Below are 21,158 nucleotides of genomic sequence, written 5' to 3' on the forward strand. Positions count from 1 at the left end.
ATTGCGACAAAAATTTACCGGAAAATCTAATAGCATTACAGAGCAGAAAAGAAACTTACATCGTCATCAAAACATTGATTGTTTTTTCATAGGTTTTTATCTAAATGGGGATAGTTTCTTTTTAGTGCGGGAGTTTCGGAACACATTAACTAAACCAAACCAACCAACCAAGAATTGGCTTATCTACAATCTTTAGCTCGTTACAGCAGCACATTTTGGAAAGCCAAAAAAAAATCTTCTGGACGGGTATATTGTTCTCGTAACACAAAAAAAAACAAATGTTAGATAGAATGCAACAGACGACGCAGTCATAACACAAACAAGAATCACCCAACTCTTGATACTTTTAGGGAGTTTAATCTTTTGCGGATTAGTGTGGGGTAATTTTAAGAGCTCAGATGGCCATAATATTTTGTCTCATCCTGTCCTTGCGGGCTTTCACACGCTTCCGTAGTTTTTTTTCGACTTCACAAGGTTGAACCACTATCATATTTGATTTTCTTACAATCTATAAGAGCGTTTGACTTCCATAGCTTTACGTGCTATTCAAAACTCCAATCTTTACTCACTATTGTTAATTGAAATCTTTAATAAACTAATTATAAACTACCTTTTGTCTAGGTCATAAACCCCCATGCATAAAACTGGAGCACTCGAATCAAATCTCTAATAACTCGACATCAATAAGAGAACCGAATTAATATCTTCCCTCGAATATGCTGCTACTTGTATAAATTGCTTCAACCATCCCTAAAGTCAATAAAATTCAAGACAAGCTGTATTCAAATTTGTTTTGGTGTAGTCTGTATGGAATTTTATTACAACACTATCAACCTAAGTGAATTATGAAAAACTCTACAAAAAAAGGGATTTCACAAATGTATGCTTGGGTTATCGTTGCTGTTTTAACGCTCGAAAAAAATGCCGGGTAATCTCTCTTCATCGTACCCATTGATAGCCAATAAACCGATCTACAGCAAAACGATGATTGAAAACGAACAAATGTGAGTGATATGGTACGTTCGAAATTGTAGTGAGAAACTCTTCATCATAACCCCTTTTTTTAACTAAAATCCTTACCGTTAATTGCCCAATTGCGTCGAATATTCTTGTACCGAATAACTACTACAAGTAATATACCGTACAATTAATAGGAATCGTCCAACATACATACAACATACATGTTCTAATATATCAACGTATTATTTGCATTACATATAGCTCACATTTAAATTCAAGCCTTTAATCCTCGCCATACGTTCTATACACCGCAATATTCTTTATACCGCATCATCAATTAATTAGCAGCCACTTTGACATTCTTCAATTTGTTTCTTGCTTAATCCTGTCAATTCGCATTGGGTACCAGTTTTTGTTGGTTAATCATTTTAACACTGTTATTGATTGCACTATTGTACAGTGTGGCTACTACATAGCGCTGCACCTGTAGCGGGTTACTACATAAATTACACGATAATTTAGACGACCAGTCCATTAATTATAATGGCATTGCTTTCATTCACACGTTCATCCATTCCACGGCCGACCGTTTACAATAAATCAATGATGTGTCACTTAAACTACATTTCCAACTTTTACATTCTGTTGTAGCCCATTATAAAAACATCTGGTTCGTGGTTTACACTGAAACTCCATTGAAAGGATAATTTTGTTTTGGAATTTGTAGCAGTTTAGGCAAATAATCTACACTGACACGTGATTGGCTATTAACATTCTAGGTACATTTTCTGATGATCGGTTCACTTCTATGTATCGGTATGTATTTCCATCGATGAAAACATTAATTTAACCGGGTTTCTTGTGTATCCATTATGTAATTATACCAAAAACGATCTGGGATTATACCATCGTCAACTACAGAGAGTTGCTTATGCCGGAATTGCTATACAAACCGATATTTGATACCAATCACCCAAAGTACTACAGTTGTTCGTTCAACTCAAATTTCGAGGTATGACACCATCGTCATCATGAAACCGTAGTAGCGAATTGATAATCAAAGTAAGCTAATGTTCTTTTCAGTTTCTAAATACCATAACCAACCCTATAAAATTGTATAAATCAAAAGAAATCATTCATGAATTGATTCAGTCAAATACAAGACCAAAATAGCTTCCTCAAAGATAAAGAGTATGACGATTTTATGTTTTATGTTATGAAAAGAAAGAAAAAAAGCAATTGTTCCTTGGTAGAATTAAGGTTCTGTGACTCGGCATTTTTTAACAGAGTCAAACAAAAACTCTATTTCAATATAAAATAATTTAGTCTAAAATACTATACTTAATAATTCTTCACTTACGTCCACATCGGGGTTTTAACTAACTGAATTTATGTAATTGTAGTATTGGGTAGTATTGGGGAACACTAATCCCTCCCAGATTTTTGTTTTTGTTATTTGAGTTTGCTATTGAATTGTTTGGTTTGTTTCGAAAAAAATTCCCATTTTTGTTTTATTATGGAACAGATTGCGTACTTGTGTTCTAACGTTTCTATTTTCTATTTGCATCTTTCACATTTTTCAGAGTTTCTAATGTTTATTCGTTTGAGTGTTTCGTTGTTGTGTATCTTTCCGTGAATGAAATACTAGTACAGGTTTTGCTGGCTACTTGTCATACTATTTTTGTGTAGACCATTGTCATACCATTTGCCTCCACTTTTTGGACGGGTATTGCGTACACATTGGCATAAGATTCAATAGATTAAATATCCCATCTTCATTCACCCCCATAAGTCTAACTGAAAAAACAACCAAAGGACAAAAGCTGGAACTACCAACTATTTTTTCGGATACAAAATACTTGGATAGAAGAGTATTTTTCAAGTAAAAAATAGTGATATTGCTCTCGTCAAACTTTGTTTTATTGTTTATATCTTAGTATTTTATATTAAATGAATTCTGCAGTTAAACGCCGTTGTTATTTCAAATAAGCCCATAAATTACGCTAACTTGCTCAAAAGCATGTGCCTCGCTCTGGACATATCAAATAATCCGGCTTTTATCGCTTTCTTCGAGATGTACAAAACGATTTATTTACGCATAAATATCAGTTATGATGCTTTTTATACGTCACTACCACCAGCGACCAATGGGGAAGCAACATAAGATAAATTTTCGTGAAGCCCCAATTCCAATCCAGAATTGTCACATGTGTGTGCATATTTGCACAAAGTAAAATCTGCACATGTTAGCCAACGCATACCAGATACCAGAAGTGAACGTGAAACAAGGGTTCTTTCCGTGCCATTAAAAATTGAGTTATACAATGGCGTAACGTCGTCGCTGTCGTCGTTATTGCAGTTTTGAAAAGGTGTTTGGTATTTCTAAATGTGTTTTTTAACGTTCATCTTTTTAACTTCGTAGAATATAATATGTCCGTTTAGTTTTGGTTTCCACAATATCATTTTTTTAATAATTCCTGCATGTTTATATGTACGTTACCGACTATCCAGTTATATTTTTGTCTGGTTATCCGTGCATATTTTTCATTCATTCCAAATATACTTCAGTCCTACAAAAATACTTCACTTAATTTTTTCGCGTGTTTTTTTTTTTGCTTTACATTCGGCAGTGTTCGGTGTGTCTCGAAGACACTGTACCAATCATCAATCTTGTGACTTTTGGTGCAAATCGCTTTCTAACCTCCCTAACTGTACGTCCCATCTGGTCGATTATGAGACGGTTCAAACTTCGCCATTGCCAACCATCTCGGATTTTCCCATATAGGTGTCTCCCACCCTCAGACTGGTCAATCGCAACCATATACACACTTTTTTTTTCTTCGGATGTTAACCATCGTACGTGTGATAAAGTTTTCCGCATGAAGAAAAAATCCTCTTTTTTGACAGGCGACTTCCGAACGAGTCCTGTTGTACGCCGCAGAACAAGTAAAGCGAAGATTGCTGTTTAATGCCAGCTCATAATGATGATGACAGCAACGATAACATTTATGTCGTTTGCAATGTAACGGAGTATGATCACATATGGTCAAATGTAGATTCGATAGGATTTTATTTGATGTTTTGCTCTGCCTTGTTTTTTAGCTTTCCGACAGGAAAATATCGTGCAGCTTTTGTCGCCGAGATTACCTTTGCGAAAACGTGAACGGACCACCGGAGAACATGTGAACGGTGACTTTGATAAGGGATAAAACGAAACTTAATGCACTGCAAGAAAATCGGGCTATTCTTTTTTAAACTTCGGTCTCCATATGTGAGCATCTGATCGTTTGCGTTTTCCCCATTCCATGTTTCTATGTGTCGCGAGCATAACCAAGAACAGAAAAAAAACTTTCTCTGTTAGTGTACGAAGCAACAACGGCAGAAAAGAACCGAAGACTAGCAACGACAAATGACAAATACACACTAGCGAAAGTTTTGTCAAATAGAAAGTTAAATTACTTTATGTGCTTCATTGCACACAGGCGCTACAATGGTCACTCATCGTAACAATATCATTAGAAGAAAAGTTATTTAGGGGACATATCAGTCTATTTCGAAATAGTCATGCACTATGATCATTACCAGTGTTACATGACTCAGACAATGTTTGGAAGGTCTAAGTAGTTTCACTTCAGTTAGTTTCACTTCTTAAAAGAATTTCGTTTAATTAACTTATTTAAGTCTTCTGGATTCGAGTATTTTTTTGGCGTTTTTAGTAACAAACGTAAGGTAAATGTAATGAGACTAAAAGTTAGCTATAAATCTGGTATTTAGCACTTGGGCTTTACAACCATGATAATCTAAACGTTGTTGCATAAAACACAGTCCCAAATAAATGGCACTAAACATGACACCGTTCTCGTTGTCATTAACGCATAAGACCATTCCTAATGAATTATTCTTATACTTGCCACGTAACGTAGATACTGATTGGTAATATAAGGACAGTTTGAAAAGGGCATTGCTTTAAGAGCTTTTTGATCTAGTTTGGAAAGTCCCAACACATAGTGCGGTTGCTTTCGATTGGATACACAAAGGAAATGTCATACGTCAAAAATAAAAAGGAAATAGCTTAAGACTAGATTTAATGCTGTGTTCCCTATACTTTAGTTGAACGATTAGCACTGTATAACAATTGTATTAGTTCTGCTGCAAACCCAATGTTTATGAAGTTTGCTGTTACACCTGTGTGTATTTTTCGTCATATGTAACTTAAATACTCCCAGAACTTAAGCAACCATTTTTATGTAACGAAAATAGTACCAGGCTGCAGGATCCGGCTGAATAGCAATAGAAGTTAGAAATGTTTCAGAAAAATAACATGAGATATGATTAATTATACATGTTCAACTATTGAAAAAATTAACAATAAATAGAAATTCGATAGCCACAATGTTGTAGCCTGCTTATACTACTAGCGATAGTACGATTTTACGGCTTACATTAGTACATAGCGCTTCATACCGATTTATTTTTCCTTTTCAAATGTACTTTTGAACTTTACGATATCATCGTGTTGAACTATTTGTGCAGCACACGTACATATTTAAAAGATTACGACTACCAACACTACCCAACCCGCCAACCCGGCGGATGCATTCTAATGCAAAGCTGATACGCCAAACGTGCGTAACAAATTAAACAATATGTGCATTGCAGTTGCATGTGCAATGGAGTTCTTGGCTATTTGCGTTCCATGATTACAGGGAAAAAAACCAAACATTAATTTTTTATATAATTAAAAGCAACCATTTTTGCAGTCTCTTTAGCAACGTTACACATTAAACTTTGTAAAGCGATGTTCAAATCCATTATTCCTAAATACACCACGTAATGCTGCTAGTGAGAATCCGCCTAACTCGAGCCAAACGAACAAACTCTTCCATTCTAAAAAGTTTCTGTACGCGTGGCTTAAGTTATCCGAACTCTGTTCTGCCGAAACTAACGAACAAATTACGTCGAACGTTTAGTATTATACTGCACAGTTTCCAGAATATATACATCATAAAAATTCTCTTTAGCAAACACCGCATAAAACACTCACTAGTTGTCCAACACTAAAATGTCCACGTGACTGATCCCTCGATCAGAATTTGTCTTGTAGCACAACAATAACTAATATACACTGCCAGCTGCAACCGTTTCTCGCAGTGCCTCGGTAGGTATTGGGAAGCCGCTGCTTTCTCGCACGTTGTACACGTTACGCTCCAATTTGCTAACCACGAACAAATGAAACTGGGTGTATGGTATTTTTTAAATTTATACAAATGCGTTTAACACCATTATCAGCTCCAGGGTTTGGAAAATATTGGAAACACCTCCACTGCTACCGTCGGTCGACAAATCGAAAAGAATCCAACAAAACCAACATTAGCTCCCAACACGACACCTCCACACTGCTGTTGTTGGGGGTAGTAGCAGCCTATGGTAAGACCACAGGGTAGCAACACAATACACCTTTTACGTCTGTGTTGATTGAAGGCGAAAGAAAACACTACCAAAACGTGGTTTTTCGAAACGACATGGTATACATTCCATTGCGGAGCAACCATTGGCAACATTAGGTTCAATCTTGTTGCTACATCCAATCCACTTTTGTCCACACCGGCGACGATCTTGTCATGATGATGTGGTGATCAAAGAACGTCTCACACGCACAACCAACCATGTAGCAAGGCTGAGGAAAACACTTGCTCCGGTGACGTGTATAAACAGCGAAACCTAGACCAGCGAAACGAAACGAAACGAGTATTTGACTACATCTGGATTACCTGGAGCCAGGTAACCGGTGCCGTTACAGGGGTACGGTAGCTTCATGCCCGGGGGTTACTGACGTCGGATGTGGCATTGTTTACTTTTTATGGTTTTCGTTTGCTTAGAGTCCGCCGATCCTCGATGGGCTTGTTCTAGAACAAAATGTACCCTCTCCCATGTTGGCCGTAATTGTATTAAACGATTCATTTTTCAGCAGCGGAATTTAAAATATTCATGCATGATGATCTAGCATCAAAATGATACAATAATGTGTTCATGTAACCAGCTCTTTTATCATTTTTTTACAAATCTAAGTCTACAACATATCAATGAAGTTAAAAAGAAAACATTAACACAAATCTGTTTAACCTGCCCGACGCGTTTTTTTTTCGTTAGAACGGCCTGGCCATATCGACTTATTTTACCACGTAGCCGAATAGTCAGTCCTTGCTACGGGGAATTGGCCCGAATTGGATTTTGGTCCGGTCCGTTCGTGTGAAGATCGGCGCCGCTACCATCATGCCACCGTTGCCCGAAGCGTTTAGTAGAAATGAAAAATTTAATCATATACAGTCAATCCTCTTATAACGAGTTACATCAGCTCATGTGTTATATTCGTTATTCGGAAAACTAGTTATGCGGAAGGTTCATTTCCATTCCATGAACAGTGATTGAAATTCGTTTATCAACAAGTAGTTTATCAACCTACTTCATCGGGTTGTTATGCAAGCTATGACAATTTACTCAAGTAACGCACTACATCCCAGCGTATGAAAATTGTCGCATAAACGTTATTTACTCAAACATGTATCATAATATAATCCATCCCATGCTTAGATAACTTCAGAATGTGTTTAATTGATTCAGCAATCTGTTATTTTCTACTGCAGATACTATTTTCTTGAGCAGTAACTCCAAAAGCACATGGCAATGGTTAGCTATACAACCTACCCGAACAGAATCATCTCATATTATCCGTGAACAAAGCGACAGTTGGATGGTGGAGAGTCTTAATCCTAAAATTTGTAAACAGCAGCTGTAGAAACCAGAACTGATTTTACAGTTCGTCGCAATACTCGCATAAAAATGAGAATAGAATTGATTAAAATTGAGCAAACATTGAAATTGACTCACTGTGACCAGGACCAGCGGTTTTCGTCCTGTAGATAAATTAAAAACGGGAAATAAAGCTGCTACATGATCACTAAGTATAAAATAACTATACTACTCACGAATTTTGACTATTGGCTAATGACTACAGTAGCCCGAAACCAGTATTAATTATACTAAATTGAAACGTAATTTGGAATTTGAAAACACTTCAATAAACTGAAGATAATAAGAATTGAGCTAGTCTAGAATTGAGCAATGTCCATAACGTTCAATTAGATATGTTACTTAGTTCAATTAGATATAATTGTTGCAGGTGTAGAAATTAACACAATGAACGCATTTCTACTCATTTCTTTCATTTCTCATTTTTTTTCATGTTCTACGTTTGCAGCCCTTTTAATGTAGAACCTTGATTAGGTTATTGACAGGCCATTCTACCGTACTGCACACCATCACACTGAAGGATGCCGAGGAATTCTGCTATCTTGGGACGGTCGTTACATCGGACAACGACATCACCAGTGAAATCGGAATACGCATGGAGGCTTCACCATCTGTTGAGATCCAGAAGACTTCGAGACCGCACTAAAATTGAGATATATCGCAAATTGATTCGCCCGGTGATCCTCTAAGGACACGAGTCGAAGACCGGCAGGATACGATGGCCGGGACATGTTATGAGGATGCCGGACTCATGCCCCACCAAAAAGCTGTTCGACCGCGAACCCCAGTTCGGTACGAGGCGCAGCGAGCTCATTGGCTGGATCAGGTGAAGCAAAACCTGTTGGAAATCGGAAATCATCATGGATGGGAAGCTGCAGCCAGGGACCAAGTATCCTGGAGAATAATTGTTGACCGGGCCTTGTCACGACAGCGTGCTCCATCGTGAACAGGCCAACGAAAGAGAGAGAGAGAGAGAGAGAGAGAGAGAGAGAGATAGATAGAGAGAGAAAGAGAGAGAGAGAGAGAGAGAGAGAGAGAGAGAAGGATACCGTTTCCGCATCCAAACCGATCTTGTTATTATGCTTGCTATTGTGTAAGATCCACCGATCATATGGGTCAACTCGAGGCTGGCTATGTGTGATTTGAATTACTTGTAACTTAAAAGTAAGTACAGCATGAGACGGGATTGCTCTAGCTAAGGCTAGAACCGTTACCGGGCGTATGCGTTAACCAAAGTATTATCGACTGTACTATTTGATCGGCCTAATTTTACCAACTTTGTCAAATCTTCTTCTTCATCGGCACAACAACCACAAGAGGTCTATGCCTGCCATTTTTAGCTTTCTTTGACTTTATTTACCCGTAGCTGGATAGTCAGTCCTGCGTACGGGAACATTGTCAAATACGTACAGAAAATATCTTTTTGACACCAGAACACATCCAAACGAAACACAACACGCCATGCATGTTTCCATTGCCATGGCAACTGTTTCAATATTCAACACCACAACAACATTGTGATCGATAGGTTTAGGGCGTACAAAGTCTTCATTTCCGTAAAGAATTTTTACTTTACAATCATGGTAAAAGATTTAGACTTTATCGGTGATATTAATGATAAATATGCCGCACTGGAGTTAGAACTAGAGGAGAAGCTTGTAGCAGTGTAAGTTATGCAATACCTGATACGTTCAGCCATAAGTGTGCTTTTTTGTAATTAATTTGTGTAATAATGTAATTTTTATAGCATGAAACGAGAAAATACCCTTGATCCCAGTGGGATGAAAATCAATAAAAAAAACTTATCAAACAAGGCGGAATCGACCATCTTCTCGTTGGAAACCGCTAGACAGAGAAATTACGAGCTGTTAAAATCGTTGGAAGTTTCTAAAGCAAGATTGCGATCCCGTGCTACATTTAGTCCGCTGGAAGCAATTCTTCAGAAGGTGATTGGTAGCTATCTTAAAGAAACATCTCTCATTCCATGCAGCAGTAAAAAAATTTACGGCCCCACGTATGTTTAGTAAAATAGTGTTCCGAGAAAATACAAAAGACAATCCATAAATTGTTTAAATGTCATCTTTGAATTTATTTTGTATATTTTTTTGTGAACAAACTAAAACCAGGTATAAAAATGGAATCTAATAACCAAAATATAACTTATCTTTTATTTCTTACTACCAAAAATGTTTTTTAAACATTCCATCCGTAAGCATAATCGTTCCTATCACCCTCTCCTCTAAGTCATACAATAGCTGAAAGCTTAACATAATTAACTGTGCTGGGAATGCAATAAAATTACTAAACTATCTAGGAGTATGTTGAAGACATCGTTCAAAACGAATGACATAGTCTATTCCTTGAATGTTTGAAAAGCGGAGATTGATATTTGATGCGTATGTGTTCGTTTTTTGTGTGTGGTTTAATAACAAATGTAACCTATTGCGTCCACCAGTTCTATAATTTTATTCTAACAAAAAATCACTAATTTGCTTCGATACTCTATCGGGCGTCACGAGATGCAGATGATGCGAACCCGGAATTTCATGATACACTACTTTCGACGCCGTGCGCTTCAAAACTTCCATCACGTTCTCGTACACTTCAGGATTATCAAACTTCATACCGGGATCGGCGCGAATATTTAATACTTTGCAAGTTATACGTTCCGCATATGCTAGTACCTGTTCCATCGAAAACATACCTAAAAGCGCCACTTTTAGTCTAAGATCTCTGGCAAAGTGGTACCCTTCTTTATTGAAATGTTTCGGTGCCAAGGCCATCCCTCGTCGCATCAGTACTTCGACAGAATCGTAGTCTACCGACCCGTCGTAAGCCGCTAAAACTAGATCAATCATTTCTTCATATCCGTAACAGGGCATTTTCGATTCCGGTAACGTCTCGTAGTGTAGGAACTTGTCAACACAATCACCCGTACTGGCAGCCGTTTTGTGGTGATCTCGCACAGTTGGCCCAGCAATATCGATGCTGATGAATCGATCCACCTCATCCGGGAAGCTGGCTGCGTACATGAAGCTCAATGCGCCACCCAACGAATGTCCCAGCAGAGTTAGGTTTGTCCATCCGTAATATTTGACTAATCGCCGGATAAGGGTGATTCCATCCCAGAAAATGAAATAATGCATCCCTTTCGGGTAATGCGATGATTTCCCATGGCCTGGTAGATCGATGGCCAAAATTGGTATCTCTGGAGGCAGTAAAGGGCAAAGCCGATCGAACGTACCGGCATTATCCTGCCAGCCATGAAGCGCCAGTACGGGTTGTTTTACACGGGAACCCCACCATTTACCTACACAGTGGATAGGAACTCAATTAAAACATTGTCTCGAAGAAATACTCAAATGTTTGCATAACATTGATTGCAGTTTTACATCGAAGCCCATGAACACATTAAGAACATTTAACCTTCACTCTGCACTCTGTGTTGTAATTGTACTAGCGTTAAGTGATTGTACTAGAATTAGAATTAGATCATTTGTTTTGCAAATAAGCTTTGAATCAGCCATCACAGTAGTAGTGTGAAATTGTTTAAAAGCGATCTAGGAATGTGTGTTCTATGGGCATCATCGAATATATTATCATATGGCTGCTTAGCTTATCATGGTAAATCGCTAGGCGGGCTTAACCGCTACACGCCAACGGCACCCCAACACCATTCATCCAAAGCGTGACGAAACTATGGCTTGACGATTACGTCAAGCATGAACACGCATATCTCATACAAACTTTAATCTTGGGTATACATGCCGCATTTTTTCGCTCACTCTCTCTTTCTCCCACTTAACCCTTACCTGCAACAACACCCCATGGGACAGGTATTTCTATTTCTTCTATATTGCGCATCGTCCGGCCACTACTGGTACCTAAAATGTATATGAACATGAGCGCGATGCAATACAAAACTCCAATTATTTCAAGTCTTTTCGCTTACCATTCGTCGTTATTGGTTCACACATTGTGGGGGCGTAATGTATAGTCAATTAAATATTATGCAATAAATAAATTCGATGCACGAAACGATTCCGCTTTCTGCACTGTCTGTTTTAGCACTTCTTTTGAACGGGCAACACAGTTTTGCGTGTACACAATCCTCGCTCAGCTGATGACAAGCTGCGGCGTGTGTCAGCTTTTTTTTTAATTTGTACTTTTTGGTGTTGTAACACACCTGCTCTATAAACACCTTGCTGTCAGTGAAATTGCACGTCAAATATGAATTTCAAGATGATTACATGCACCCGGCATGCGCTCGGTTGCTTTCATTTGAAATATTGAAATGTTGTTGAAATATTTGGTGTAATTACAGAAACCAAGAACGATAATTTGTTTCAATTGCGCAACAACGAAAACAGTTATACATTTACTTCCACCGCCTTTATTTGATAAAACCAGATACGTATGCTCCTATATCGTCGCAAAGTTCTTGTACGCGATCGTTCGGTAAATATTCCAGTGCCAAAATAGCGTTTCCTACACCGATAGTTTCTTTTATTGTTCTCCCCCGAATCCAGATGCGTCCGTTCATGCCAGCTGCTATTTCGAAGGGCAGCTCCTTCGCAAGTAGAGCCAGGAAAGTGCATTTCGGGTTTAATATCTTTCGTATCAGATTAAGGCTGCAGCATATCATGAATCCTTCGTGTAGTACGCCCAATTTGCCTTTCTTGCCATGAGAGTCCACGCACACCAACTCCGGTTCGACGTCGGTATGGGCAATCAGCAAACGGGCGTACACAATATCGCCAACATTCACATCCGGTCGGTTTTTCTTTGTAGCTCCTTCAAAAGCCATATACGACAAAGAGGCAGTCTCGCAACTGCCAATATCTATACGGAATATATCTCCAACTTTGGCCATCACCACACCAATGACCAGCTCTCCACGGTTCGGCACATATCGTCTCTGGTAGGCATCAATCCAGAATGTGTTGGAAGCCTTCATCTTCAGCTGTCCGCACTTGCTAGCCCGCACGGTATCCTTTTCTATGCGTAACCCTGGGCCAAGAATGACTTTTTTGTTGCTTTTTATCATTTCCATCGGTTCGGCAATGATATCGCCAGCAAGCACATTTCGATTGATATGTTCCATCGCCGTAAACTAGTGTAACTACACAAATATTCACGAGCCACACGAAACTAGCCAGCCGGCGCGTGTGGTTTGTTTACTTCAGACTGACAGCATCGGAAAATGACACATGCAATAGCATTCTAGACAGCTGTCTCTTTTTCCCGTAATGTTTTCGGAAAGCAGCATACAAATGACAAAATACAGCATAGCATGACAAAAAAAACTCCACAAAATTGAACCAGAAATTGTTTTTCTGCAGGAATACTTGCTAGAGTGATAAACCGATATATGTTGGTACAATCGAATCGTTTCTCATGGGGCGAAAATACTACTGTGATTACTGTGATAAAAGAATACAAAACGATTACAGAATCATCAAACAACACAATGTAGGTCTCCCGCATCTTCGAGCCAAGGCAGAGTACTTTCAGCAATTTAAAGGTTTGGTCGTACATTGGTTTCATCTGCCGTATGAGATTTGAAACTTTTATCATTTTCCACAGATATAGAGCAAATTCTTGAAGAAGCTAAACATAAACCACCATGCCGTTCGTTGAAAGACGACAGCGAATGCACATTTGGAGTATTTTGTCGGTATCGCCATTACACGCCGGAACAGATGAGGGAAATGGAAGAACTTGGTACGTTTGTGCACTATTGTTCAATAGACATAAGAGAAACTTAAAGATTTATCCATTTTTAGCAGTTAAACACACACACTTCATTCGTCAAAAACGATCAGAACGCCTACGCAAATACATGCGCAACGTTAACGCTCGCACAGAACTATTCGTTCAAAAACGGTTCGATCGGCCTGCGGGTGAAAAATTGCCACCTTCCTTTCATTTACCTGCACAATTTCCATACTCAGTACAACCTATAGTTCCATAGCCTCAACTTACTAACTACAATATGACTCATTTGTTGTTTGCTTCTATTGTAGTACAAATGTATATAAATCGACAATTGTGTTTTGTTAAAATACATTTATAAACATCTTTATTTCTGTTTCCATTTTCTACAGTTGAAATTCTTCCCTTTTTCTAACATTCTTTTTCAAATAAATGTTTGTAAACTACCCAAAGATAATAATCAATATAATCCGATATGAGATATACTAAAACACACAGACAATCTACTATACCTACTATCAGTGGACAGTTTTATTACACTTTCATGTACCATATATGCGATCTAATGCTATAGAAATAATTATTTTAAAATAATTTAACTCAATTACAAAATAAACATGGAATTGCTCTGCGTATTGTTGTATACCTCAAAGCTTATTATATATCTGTCTGCTGGATGTATGCATAAGGTTAGTTTTATAATTACACCTAAAAATTGCTTCCCTCATCAAATCCGTTTTTTTATGTCTAATAATTGTGTTCCGTATCATTCTTGCAATGTGCACTCTTAGCGACATTTATAAAACAAACAAAATATATAATTGAACAGATCAATATCTATATGAGGAGGAGATGACAAACACAAACCTTTCCCTTTATCCCTACAAAGTGGTTGATGTCACTGCATCAATACCATGCACCAGTATAGTGGGTGGAAGATCGAACGTAAGCTCTGTTAATAGATCGAGATAATGATGACACTTTTCTTTGTAGTCAACGGATGATGTAGCTGGGGGCGTTGGAAGATACATGAATGTCACAGCCGTTGCATTGGATCGATCTCGGATAATCTGATTGATTCTAGAGAGGATTTAAGCAATAATGGCAACATTTTATACACTTTTCAAATAGGCAAGAAAATATGAAATTTACCTCTGCATATACAATTTGGAGCGATTGATGTTTTCTTCTGCCATCATTTGGTTACTATCACTGTTACCCGTAAACTGTTTGAGAATGTTCCGATGTTTCGCAAAATCAATGTCTTTGTTCCATTCGGGAATCTGCAAACGATCACGCCGCACGATCAAACAACAATGTTAACCCGTAAAATGGAAACTCATTACCAGTACTTACCTTATGGATCGATGCTGAAATTCTCAACAGCTTCAACCGTTGATCAAGCCTATGTTCTGCAGGACGTTCAAAAGCAGCACTGGAAAAGAAAAGTTTAATGCACGTTACATACTGTAGAGCGTTTATACTGTAGATAGATTACCTATTCTCCGACACCGTTTCCGATTCGCATAGGAACACACGCAGCTCGAGCTTCTTCCAGATAGGTAACATTTTAATGATGCACGCCAACTGCATCATAAATTGTGACACCACATCAAACGGATCCTCATTCTTCGGCTCGAAAATGTTCACTGGCCATACATCTATATAGCGGATGTGATTATTGCGCGCAATCATTTGCTTGTCCAGTCGATGAAAATGACGACATAAGCACAAATTTTTCCGCATCCTTAACACATCGTCAATGATGCGTACGTATTCGACCACTCCGAGTGATTTAGATTCGCCACTCTTGCGATACGGGAACAGCTTTACTCCATTGCCATCAAATTCGTTCGTTTTGTACGGTGAATCCTCACTGCAAGGAGAACAATGAATTAAACCTTCGCTCCTTCGATAGGCAACCGGGTTGGCTTTAGGGGACTTACTACTCAAAAAAGTCTTTCGACTGTTCTTCATCGTAGAAACCGAGAATGGTAGTGTTTGGTTTCATTGCTCCCATGCCGGAGATTCGTATCAAATGTTGTATACCTTCCCGCACACTTTTCGATAGCGTTAGCTCTACAAATGCCTTCACCTTCAGATGATCTAACAGCGAGAGCCACTGTGTGTACTCCTCTATCGTCGGATCGTTCGACGAATCATTATCCGCAAATTCGCCTACCTTCACGTGGCCTATCACATACGTACCACCCTTCTTCATGTCGTTTACGAAATGAACCAGAGGGCAGCAGGACCGTGGACTGGCCACAAGAAGTAACATTTGTGGGCGCCAAAATTTTACGTGATCTTTCCTCGAATCTAACATTAGCAGATATTTGCGCACCTGATGGAACATCAGCGCCTGAGAAATGGAGCCCCACTGTGCACCTTGACATGCCGGGGAAAATAGGTGAAGCGCAATGACGAGGAATAGACATAATATAATACTAGACAATGCATAGATCGAGTTTATCACAAACATCATGATTGCGGTTCCGAGCAGACCGATTAATGCGGTATGCCACGAAAAATACTTGTACGTCGGACGGAAATTGGGTGCTCCCGTAATCTCAATGCCTAAGCACGCCAAATTGGTCGCCAGATAGGAAAGCATAAACAACACTGAATTGATCTGTGCGATCGTGTTAAGCGAACCGATCAGTAGGATTGTTTCCACCAGCATCCAGCTAGCAATAACACCGGCGATCGGATTATTCTTGTACGTTCCTTTGATGACGAAGCTCATCAGTGGCCCAAAGACACGATCCTTTGCGAGCGCTTCCATAACGCGACTGGCACCAATCAGATTGCTGAGGCCAGTGGAAAACGTTGCCGTCAAAATTCCAATCGTTACAAACGTTGGCCAAATATTGATTGGGCCCAGAAATAGGAAATTGTTCTGCAACAAAGTGCTCGTAGTGGTGGCCGCTATCAGTATGGACAATGCCATGTAGCACAGGAAAGTAAATAGCACCGCGGACAGCGTACCGGCTGGAATGCTTTTCGAGGGATTTTTCAACTCTCCCGACATGTTTGCTCCGGCCATTATGCCTGTAACGCCCGAGAACAGCACACCGAATACGACAGCAAAATTAACCTGGTTTCCGTTCGAGGTATAATCTTTCGTATAGTTTGAATGTAGATTGGACCACAGTGTGTCCGCCAGCAGACCAGTGTAGTGGGCCGAAGTGAAATTCACCAAATTATTCTCGTGGGGTATGTTTACTTCCATCGGACCCTGGGTAAGAAAGCTAACGTATGTCGATAGCAAACAAATAACCACAACACCCAGAATCAGCATGGAAGTTTTGGCGAACATTTCAGCGCCAATTAACACGACAATCAACATCAGGGTGTTGAGCGAGCTGCAGTACAAAAAACGCCACCATCGACCGTCAGGAATGGTGCCACTACCGGCACCATCCGAAGGGCCAAAGTTTTGTATAATCCCTTCCGCACATCCAGATATGGCCAATCCACAACCTACTACGTTCGCCAGAAAGAACAGTGTTCCAATAGAGCCGCCAAATTCTGGTCCAAGTGTTCGGCTTATCATAACTAAAAAAACAACAACAAGAAATATATTGACCACAGATTCCATAATGAACCGCTCAGTTAGCGTGGGCGTATACTTACAATACACACCACCACCCTCAACGGCGCCGTTTGTCGAAATCGCACATACGGAGGAAACGGTAAAAAGCAAAATGACGTAAGCGATGATAAACTGCAACAGCGTAACATAAAGACCAGCATTGCCCACGATGAAACCTGGGTTTGAATCATATAGCACAGCATTATTATCCGAACGACCATCATCCTATGAGTTTAGTAAAGAATGCGAACAAATATAGCACCGCTTACCAACTCTAATAAATACCAGCGCACTAAACATGGACAGTGCGACGGGACAAAACACGCCAGCAAACGTTCCCAGCGTGCGCCCCGAACTGGACGACGGATCGGAAATGCTACCGAACTCCACATATCCGGCCGGATCAGTCGTTGCCGCTGGTGACGAAAACAAGCTACCAAACTGTCTAAACAATCGAGACGTGCCTGCCCCATTGGATCCTCCCGTAATTGGGTACGATTCCGACGATTCTACGGGATCATTGTTGGTGCTACGTACATTGTTTTGTGCGATCATTCTGCCCACTGGGTTGGTTGTACACTTCAACGAAAACGATACACGAAATCGAACTTTGCGCTTCAAAAATGAATCATATAATCCAAATCAATGAGCAGCAGCAGCACCCAAGCTTTATGGAGAAGGTTCGGTTTGCAAGAACAGCTGTTCTGAAATGGAAACAAAGCACTTTTAGAGCGAACGATGGTAATCTAATACACAAAGGATTTCGCATGTTATCACGCTGCCCAACATACTTTGACGATGCGTTTAGTTCCACGGTAAATAGCGCAAATAGCACAAATCAATCACAAAATACAAATCATAGCCCAAAACTGTTTAAATCACTGATGCACTGCGAAGTTTACATTTACTACTAGTGCATGTTGCCCTATTTCTAACTGAATTTGAGCTCAAGCAGAGGATACTGCTGCTGCAGTCTGATTATTTAGAATCAGTGCTTATTATCGCACGGAGGATCTTGGTTAACACTTATTTGCACAGAGAAAACTGATTCATTGCTATGGATGCAATCCAAAGCGAAATGAGATGGAATGTCAACAAGTACATTTCTGTCCAGCACATCGTCTGCGCTCATCCAGTACACGTCAAATAGGTATCTTTGTTTAGAACAATTGTAGAACAGATATAGCATAATTGCATTAATGTTATTCCAAAGGTAAAATTACAATTTAATATAAAACACATAATTGGAGTGTATAAATCAACTAAAAGCAGGAAATGCATCTAAATTCGCGCACGGTACATTTGAATGAGGCAATATAAACATAGGCACCAATCTGCATGTTGAACGTTATTGTTTGTAAACAATTCGTCATATGGATTTGACAGTTTCTCGTGCTCAATTTTTAAATTGGTGCAACTTTATCTTCTTCACTTCATCAGCTGTAATGATTTTTTGATGCGTAAAGAACGGCCAGTCTTACCTCAATCTATTGAATTCTTAACCTAACGTACAATTCATAGTAGTCGTTGTTGTTTATTGTTTTTATAGAGACTTTGAGCTGGGCAGCTTATAGTAGTCGTTTAAGACGTTTCCTTTACGATCCCATACGCTGTTCACACTTCGCAAACCGAAGCAAACAATCGACAAAATGATGTTCGTTGCTGTCCTTCAGGCGCCACTCGAGTTGCAAAAACTCCGTCAATCTTATCTGCCACGGCAATAGGCCATACGCAGAACAAACTTCACCGAAGTAAACGGCTAAGTCCGGATCGGGCACGTAATTAGGCGAAGATTGCAATCGACTGTCCAAAAATTCGATGCTTAAATCGGACGGAAACAGATCACGACACCGAACTGATTCGCCAATCGCGCGGCTCAGTTTCACCAGTGCCTGTTTACCATTCTCCGGCGAAAGGAAGCTAACATACGTACATTTCCGATTGGCAGGCACTCTGTCCATATCAACCGAATTGTAATCTTGATCCAACCATCGGATATGATGTTTGTCTGCTAACGGTGCTTTACCCACACAGCGTTTGATTTGCTCATGGTTACGTTTAATAGTTCCTGAAATAGCAAAGAAAACTATGTTAAATATCATCATAATGAGTACTGGTTCAATGATGAACAGCTAAAAACAAAACAAACATACCATTATGATCATAGAAACTAACGTACGCGATACCGGCTGCATACGACCAGTGAATAAACTGAGATAGTCGCTGATAATCGGGATGCTCAAGCCCGAGCAGCACCACAAGATGAGTGGGAATTTTTGATACCGTCTGGAGCTGTGATTTCACGTAATGTTGGGATTGTTTTATTCGGTAAGATTCTACAACTGTTCCTAGGGGACTGATGTGATAGATGGCTTTCCGGCACCGTCGCAGTAAGCGGAATAAATGCTCCACCCAGGTGAAGACGGTGTGCAGCAGCAACAAGAGTGAACTCATCAGAAGATTGGCGCTACCTTTCTCGTTCGCCCTATTTGATTTCATTTCGAGGCTTCTCCAGCTGCAACAGGGCACAACATTTGTTCAACTTTCCATCGCTGACACGGTTTTGACAGTTGAAAGTTTTTGTTGTTACTTTGTTGGAAAATTGTTTCAAATCAATCGTCCGAAATGCTGTTACCGCTGTTGTAGCCGCGTATGTATTTATATTTTATAACATTTAATCCGAGTTTTCTCTTAACTTATATAGATGAGCGACTGCAGAACCTTAAATGCTTTTCATATTAAATTTTCATATGCTCTACCGGTGTTGAATTGGCTTCTCAACCAGCAATGTGAAATACTAAACACTATCGATAAATGGGAAATGTCTAGCTCCAGCCAAAAAACGCATCTCGCAAGCACGTTGCTTCTCTGTTATGGCATCCAAATCTTCCATCTGATGTTCGGTGAGATTAAAATCAAAGATATCCAAATTCTCTTGCTGTCGTGTACAATCTTTGGATTTTACTATCGGTACCACACCGCCCTCAATCTATAATAATGAAAATACATTAATCGGCTGCAATGATCGATATTTGCATCATTATTTTTAACAAATAGTGAAAACATTACTTACCAGATACCGCAAGCTGACTTGGGCAGGAGTTTTGCCAGCCGACAAGGCAATTTGTTTTACACGTTCATTGTTTAGGAACGGAAGCTTCTGCTTTCCTAGTGGTGCGTATCCCATCACAAGAACTTGTTGCTGTTGGCAAAATTGTCGCAACGGTTTTTGATTGTAACCGACCGAACATTCAACCTGATTCACTGCCGGCACAATAGATCCCTCCAATATGAGAGAGTTCAGCTGATGTTCGTTGAAGTTGGAGACTCCTATTGATCGACATATTCCTTCTTGATAACATTTCTCTAACCCAAGCCACGCTTCTATTGGGTTGATACTATCATCCACGATATTATTCAACGCTGTCCCCTTGGTCGAAATTTTCGCACCACGCTTCAACGCAACAGGTGTGTGCATCAGGTAAAGATCCACATAATCCAACCCCATGCATTCCACCGACTTTTGGCAGCAATTGTAAACCAAATCCATTCGGTGACGCGTTCCGCATAATTTGGAGATGACGAAAAAATCTTCACGTGTCATGTGTTTGCCTTCGCGTACTTTATCACGTATCGCTTCGCCAACCATGGCTTCATTCCCATAAGCTGCAGCCGTATCGAACATTCGGTAACCCAAATCGATAGCAGTCTTGATGGCTTCCTTTCCGTCTGCACCCGTTATTAAGTATGTACCAAGTCCGATCGTCGGTAAGCTTATGGACTTTTGATCGCTTAATCTGATATAAGTTTTAGGTATCATGGTTTAAGTTAAACGAAAGATTCACAGAAAAAGATGTTCAAAACTCGAACTCAAGATGGAAAGTGACAGATGAAACGAGAAATAATGCAAACAGTGCCTATGCTGTGGCCAAGCCCAATGTTACTGTATGCAAAAGTCCAATCTCCTTAACTTTTTAAATTTCTTCGGGAAAATTCGAAAAAGAACAATTCCATTCGCGTGTAATTACGTTATAGTGTAATTATTATACTTTATTTCCAAAAGAACGCTCACAATTCA

General features: G+C 39.6%; 7 protein-coding genes across 8 annotated transcripts; 2 read left to right on the plus strand and 5 right to left on the minus strand.

Moving 5' to 3' along the window:
- Nucleotides 1-9,350: 9,350 nt before the first annotated feature.
- On the plus strand, nucleotides 9,351-9,794 carry LOC128714626 (uncharacterized). The gene is made up of 2 exons (XM_053809500.1): nucleotides 9,351-9,436; nucleotides 9,518-9,794. The coding sequence occupies exons 1-2, from the start codon at nucleotides 9,351-9,353 to the stop codon at nucleotides 9,792-9,794; spliced, it is 363 nt and encodes a 120-aa protein (XP_053665475.1).
- A 441-nt stretch (nucleotides 9,795-10,235) lies between these two features.
- LOC128711425 (probable serine hydrolase) lies at nucleotides 10,236-11,747 on the minus strand. Of its 2 annotated transcripts, none has more exons than XM_053806301.1 (3): nucleotides 11,723-11,747; nucleotides 11,583-11,654; nucleotides 10,236-11,080 (listed from the first exon to the last, which is right to left on the minus strand). In XM_053806301.1, exons 1-3 carry the CDS (start codon nucleotides 11,745-11,747, stop codon nucleotides 10,236-10,238), a joined length of 942 nt encoding a protein of 313 aa, XP_053662276.1. The 2 variants fall into 2 exon arrangements, with proteins under 2 accessions (XP_053662276.1, XP_053662277.1); XM_053806302.1 differs by having other exon boundaries at nucleotides 11,583-11,647; nucleotides 11,719-11,747.
- Nucleotides 11,748-12,163: 416 nt separating this feature from the next.
- LOC128714263 (exosome complex component RRP40) lies at nucleotides 12,164-12,874 on the minus strand. The gene has a single exon (XM_053809138.1). It carries the CDS (start codon nucleotides 12,872-12,874, stop codon nucleotides 12,164-12,166), a length of 711 nt encoding a protein of 236 aa, XP_053665113.1.
- Nucleotides 12,875-13,167: 293 nt separating this feature from the next.
- Nucleotides 13,168-13,744, plus strand: LOC128712610 (zinc finger matrin-type protein 5). Its single transcript, XM_053807500.1, has 3 exons — nucleotides 13,168-13,294; nucleotides 13,357-13,494; nucleotides 13,560-13,744. The coding sequence occupies exons 1-3, from the start codon at nucleotides 13,168-13,170 to the stop codon at nucleotides 13,742-13,744; spliced, it is 450 nt and encodes a 149-aa protein (XP_053663475.1).
- Nucleotides 13,745-14,366: 622 nt separating this feature from the next.
- Nucleotides 14,367-17,635, minus strand: LOC128714089 (solute carrier family 12 member 9). Its single transcript, XM_053808964.1, has 7 exons — nucleotides 17,350-17,635; nucleotides 17,122-17,256; nucleotides 15,432-17,043; nucleotides 14,984-15,361; nucleotides 14,842-14,920; nucleotides 14,638-14,768; nucleotides 14,367-14,565 (listed from the first exon to the last, which is right to left on the minus strand). Exons 1-7 carry the CDS (start codon nucleotides 17,633-17,635, stop codon nucleotides 14,367-14,369), a joined length of 2,820 nt encoding a protein of 939 aa, XP_053664939.1.
- Nucleotides 17,636-18,675: 1,040 nt separating this feature from the next.
- On the minus strand, nucleotides 18,676-19,579 carry LOC128715102 (dehydrodolichyl diphosphate synthase complex subunit nus1-like). Its single transcript, XM_053809983.1, has 2 exons — nucleotides 19,234-19,579; nucleotides 18,676-19,148 (listed from the first exon to the last, which is right to left on the minus strand). Exons 1-2 carry the CDS (start codon nucleotides 19,577-19,579, stop codon nucleotides 18,676-18,678), a joined length of 819 nt encoding a protein of 272 aa, XP_053665958.1.
- A 298-nt stretch (nucleotides 19,580-19,877) lies between these two features.
- On the minus strand, nucleotides 19,878-20,900 carry LOC128712612 (aldo-keto reductase family 1 member D1-like). Its single transcript, XM_053807501.1, has 2 exons — nucleotides 20,154-20,900; nucleotides 19,878-20,069 (listed from the first exon to the last, which is right to left on the minus strand). Exons 1-2 carry the CDS (start codon nucleotides 20,898-20,900, stop codon nucleotides 19,878-19,880), a joined length of 939 nt encoding a protein of 312 aa, XP_053663476.1.
- Nucleotides 20,901-21,158: the final 258 nt, after the last annotated feature.

This window comes from Anopheles marshallii, chromosome 3 (assembly GCF_943734725.1).
Source record: "Anopheles marshallii chromosome 3, idAnoMarsDA_429_01, whole genome shotgun sequence".
Taxonomy (NCBI): Eukaryota; Metazoa; Arthropoda; class Insecta; order Diptera; family Culicidae; genus Anopheles; species Anopheles marshallii.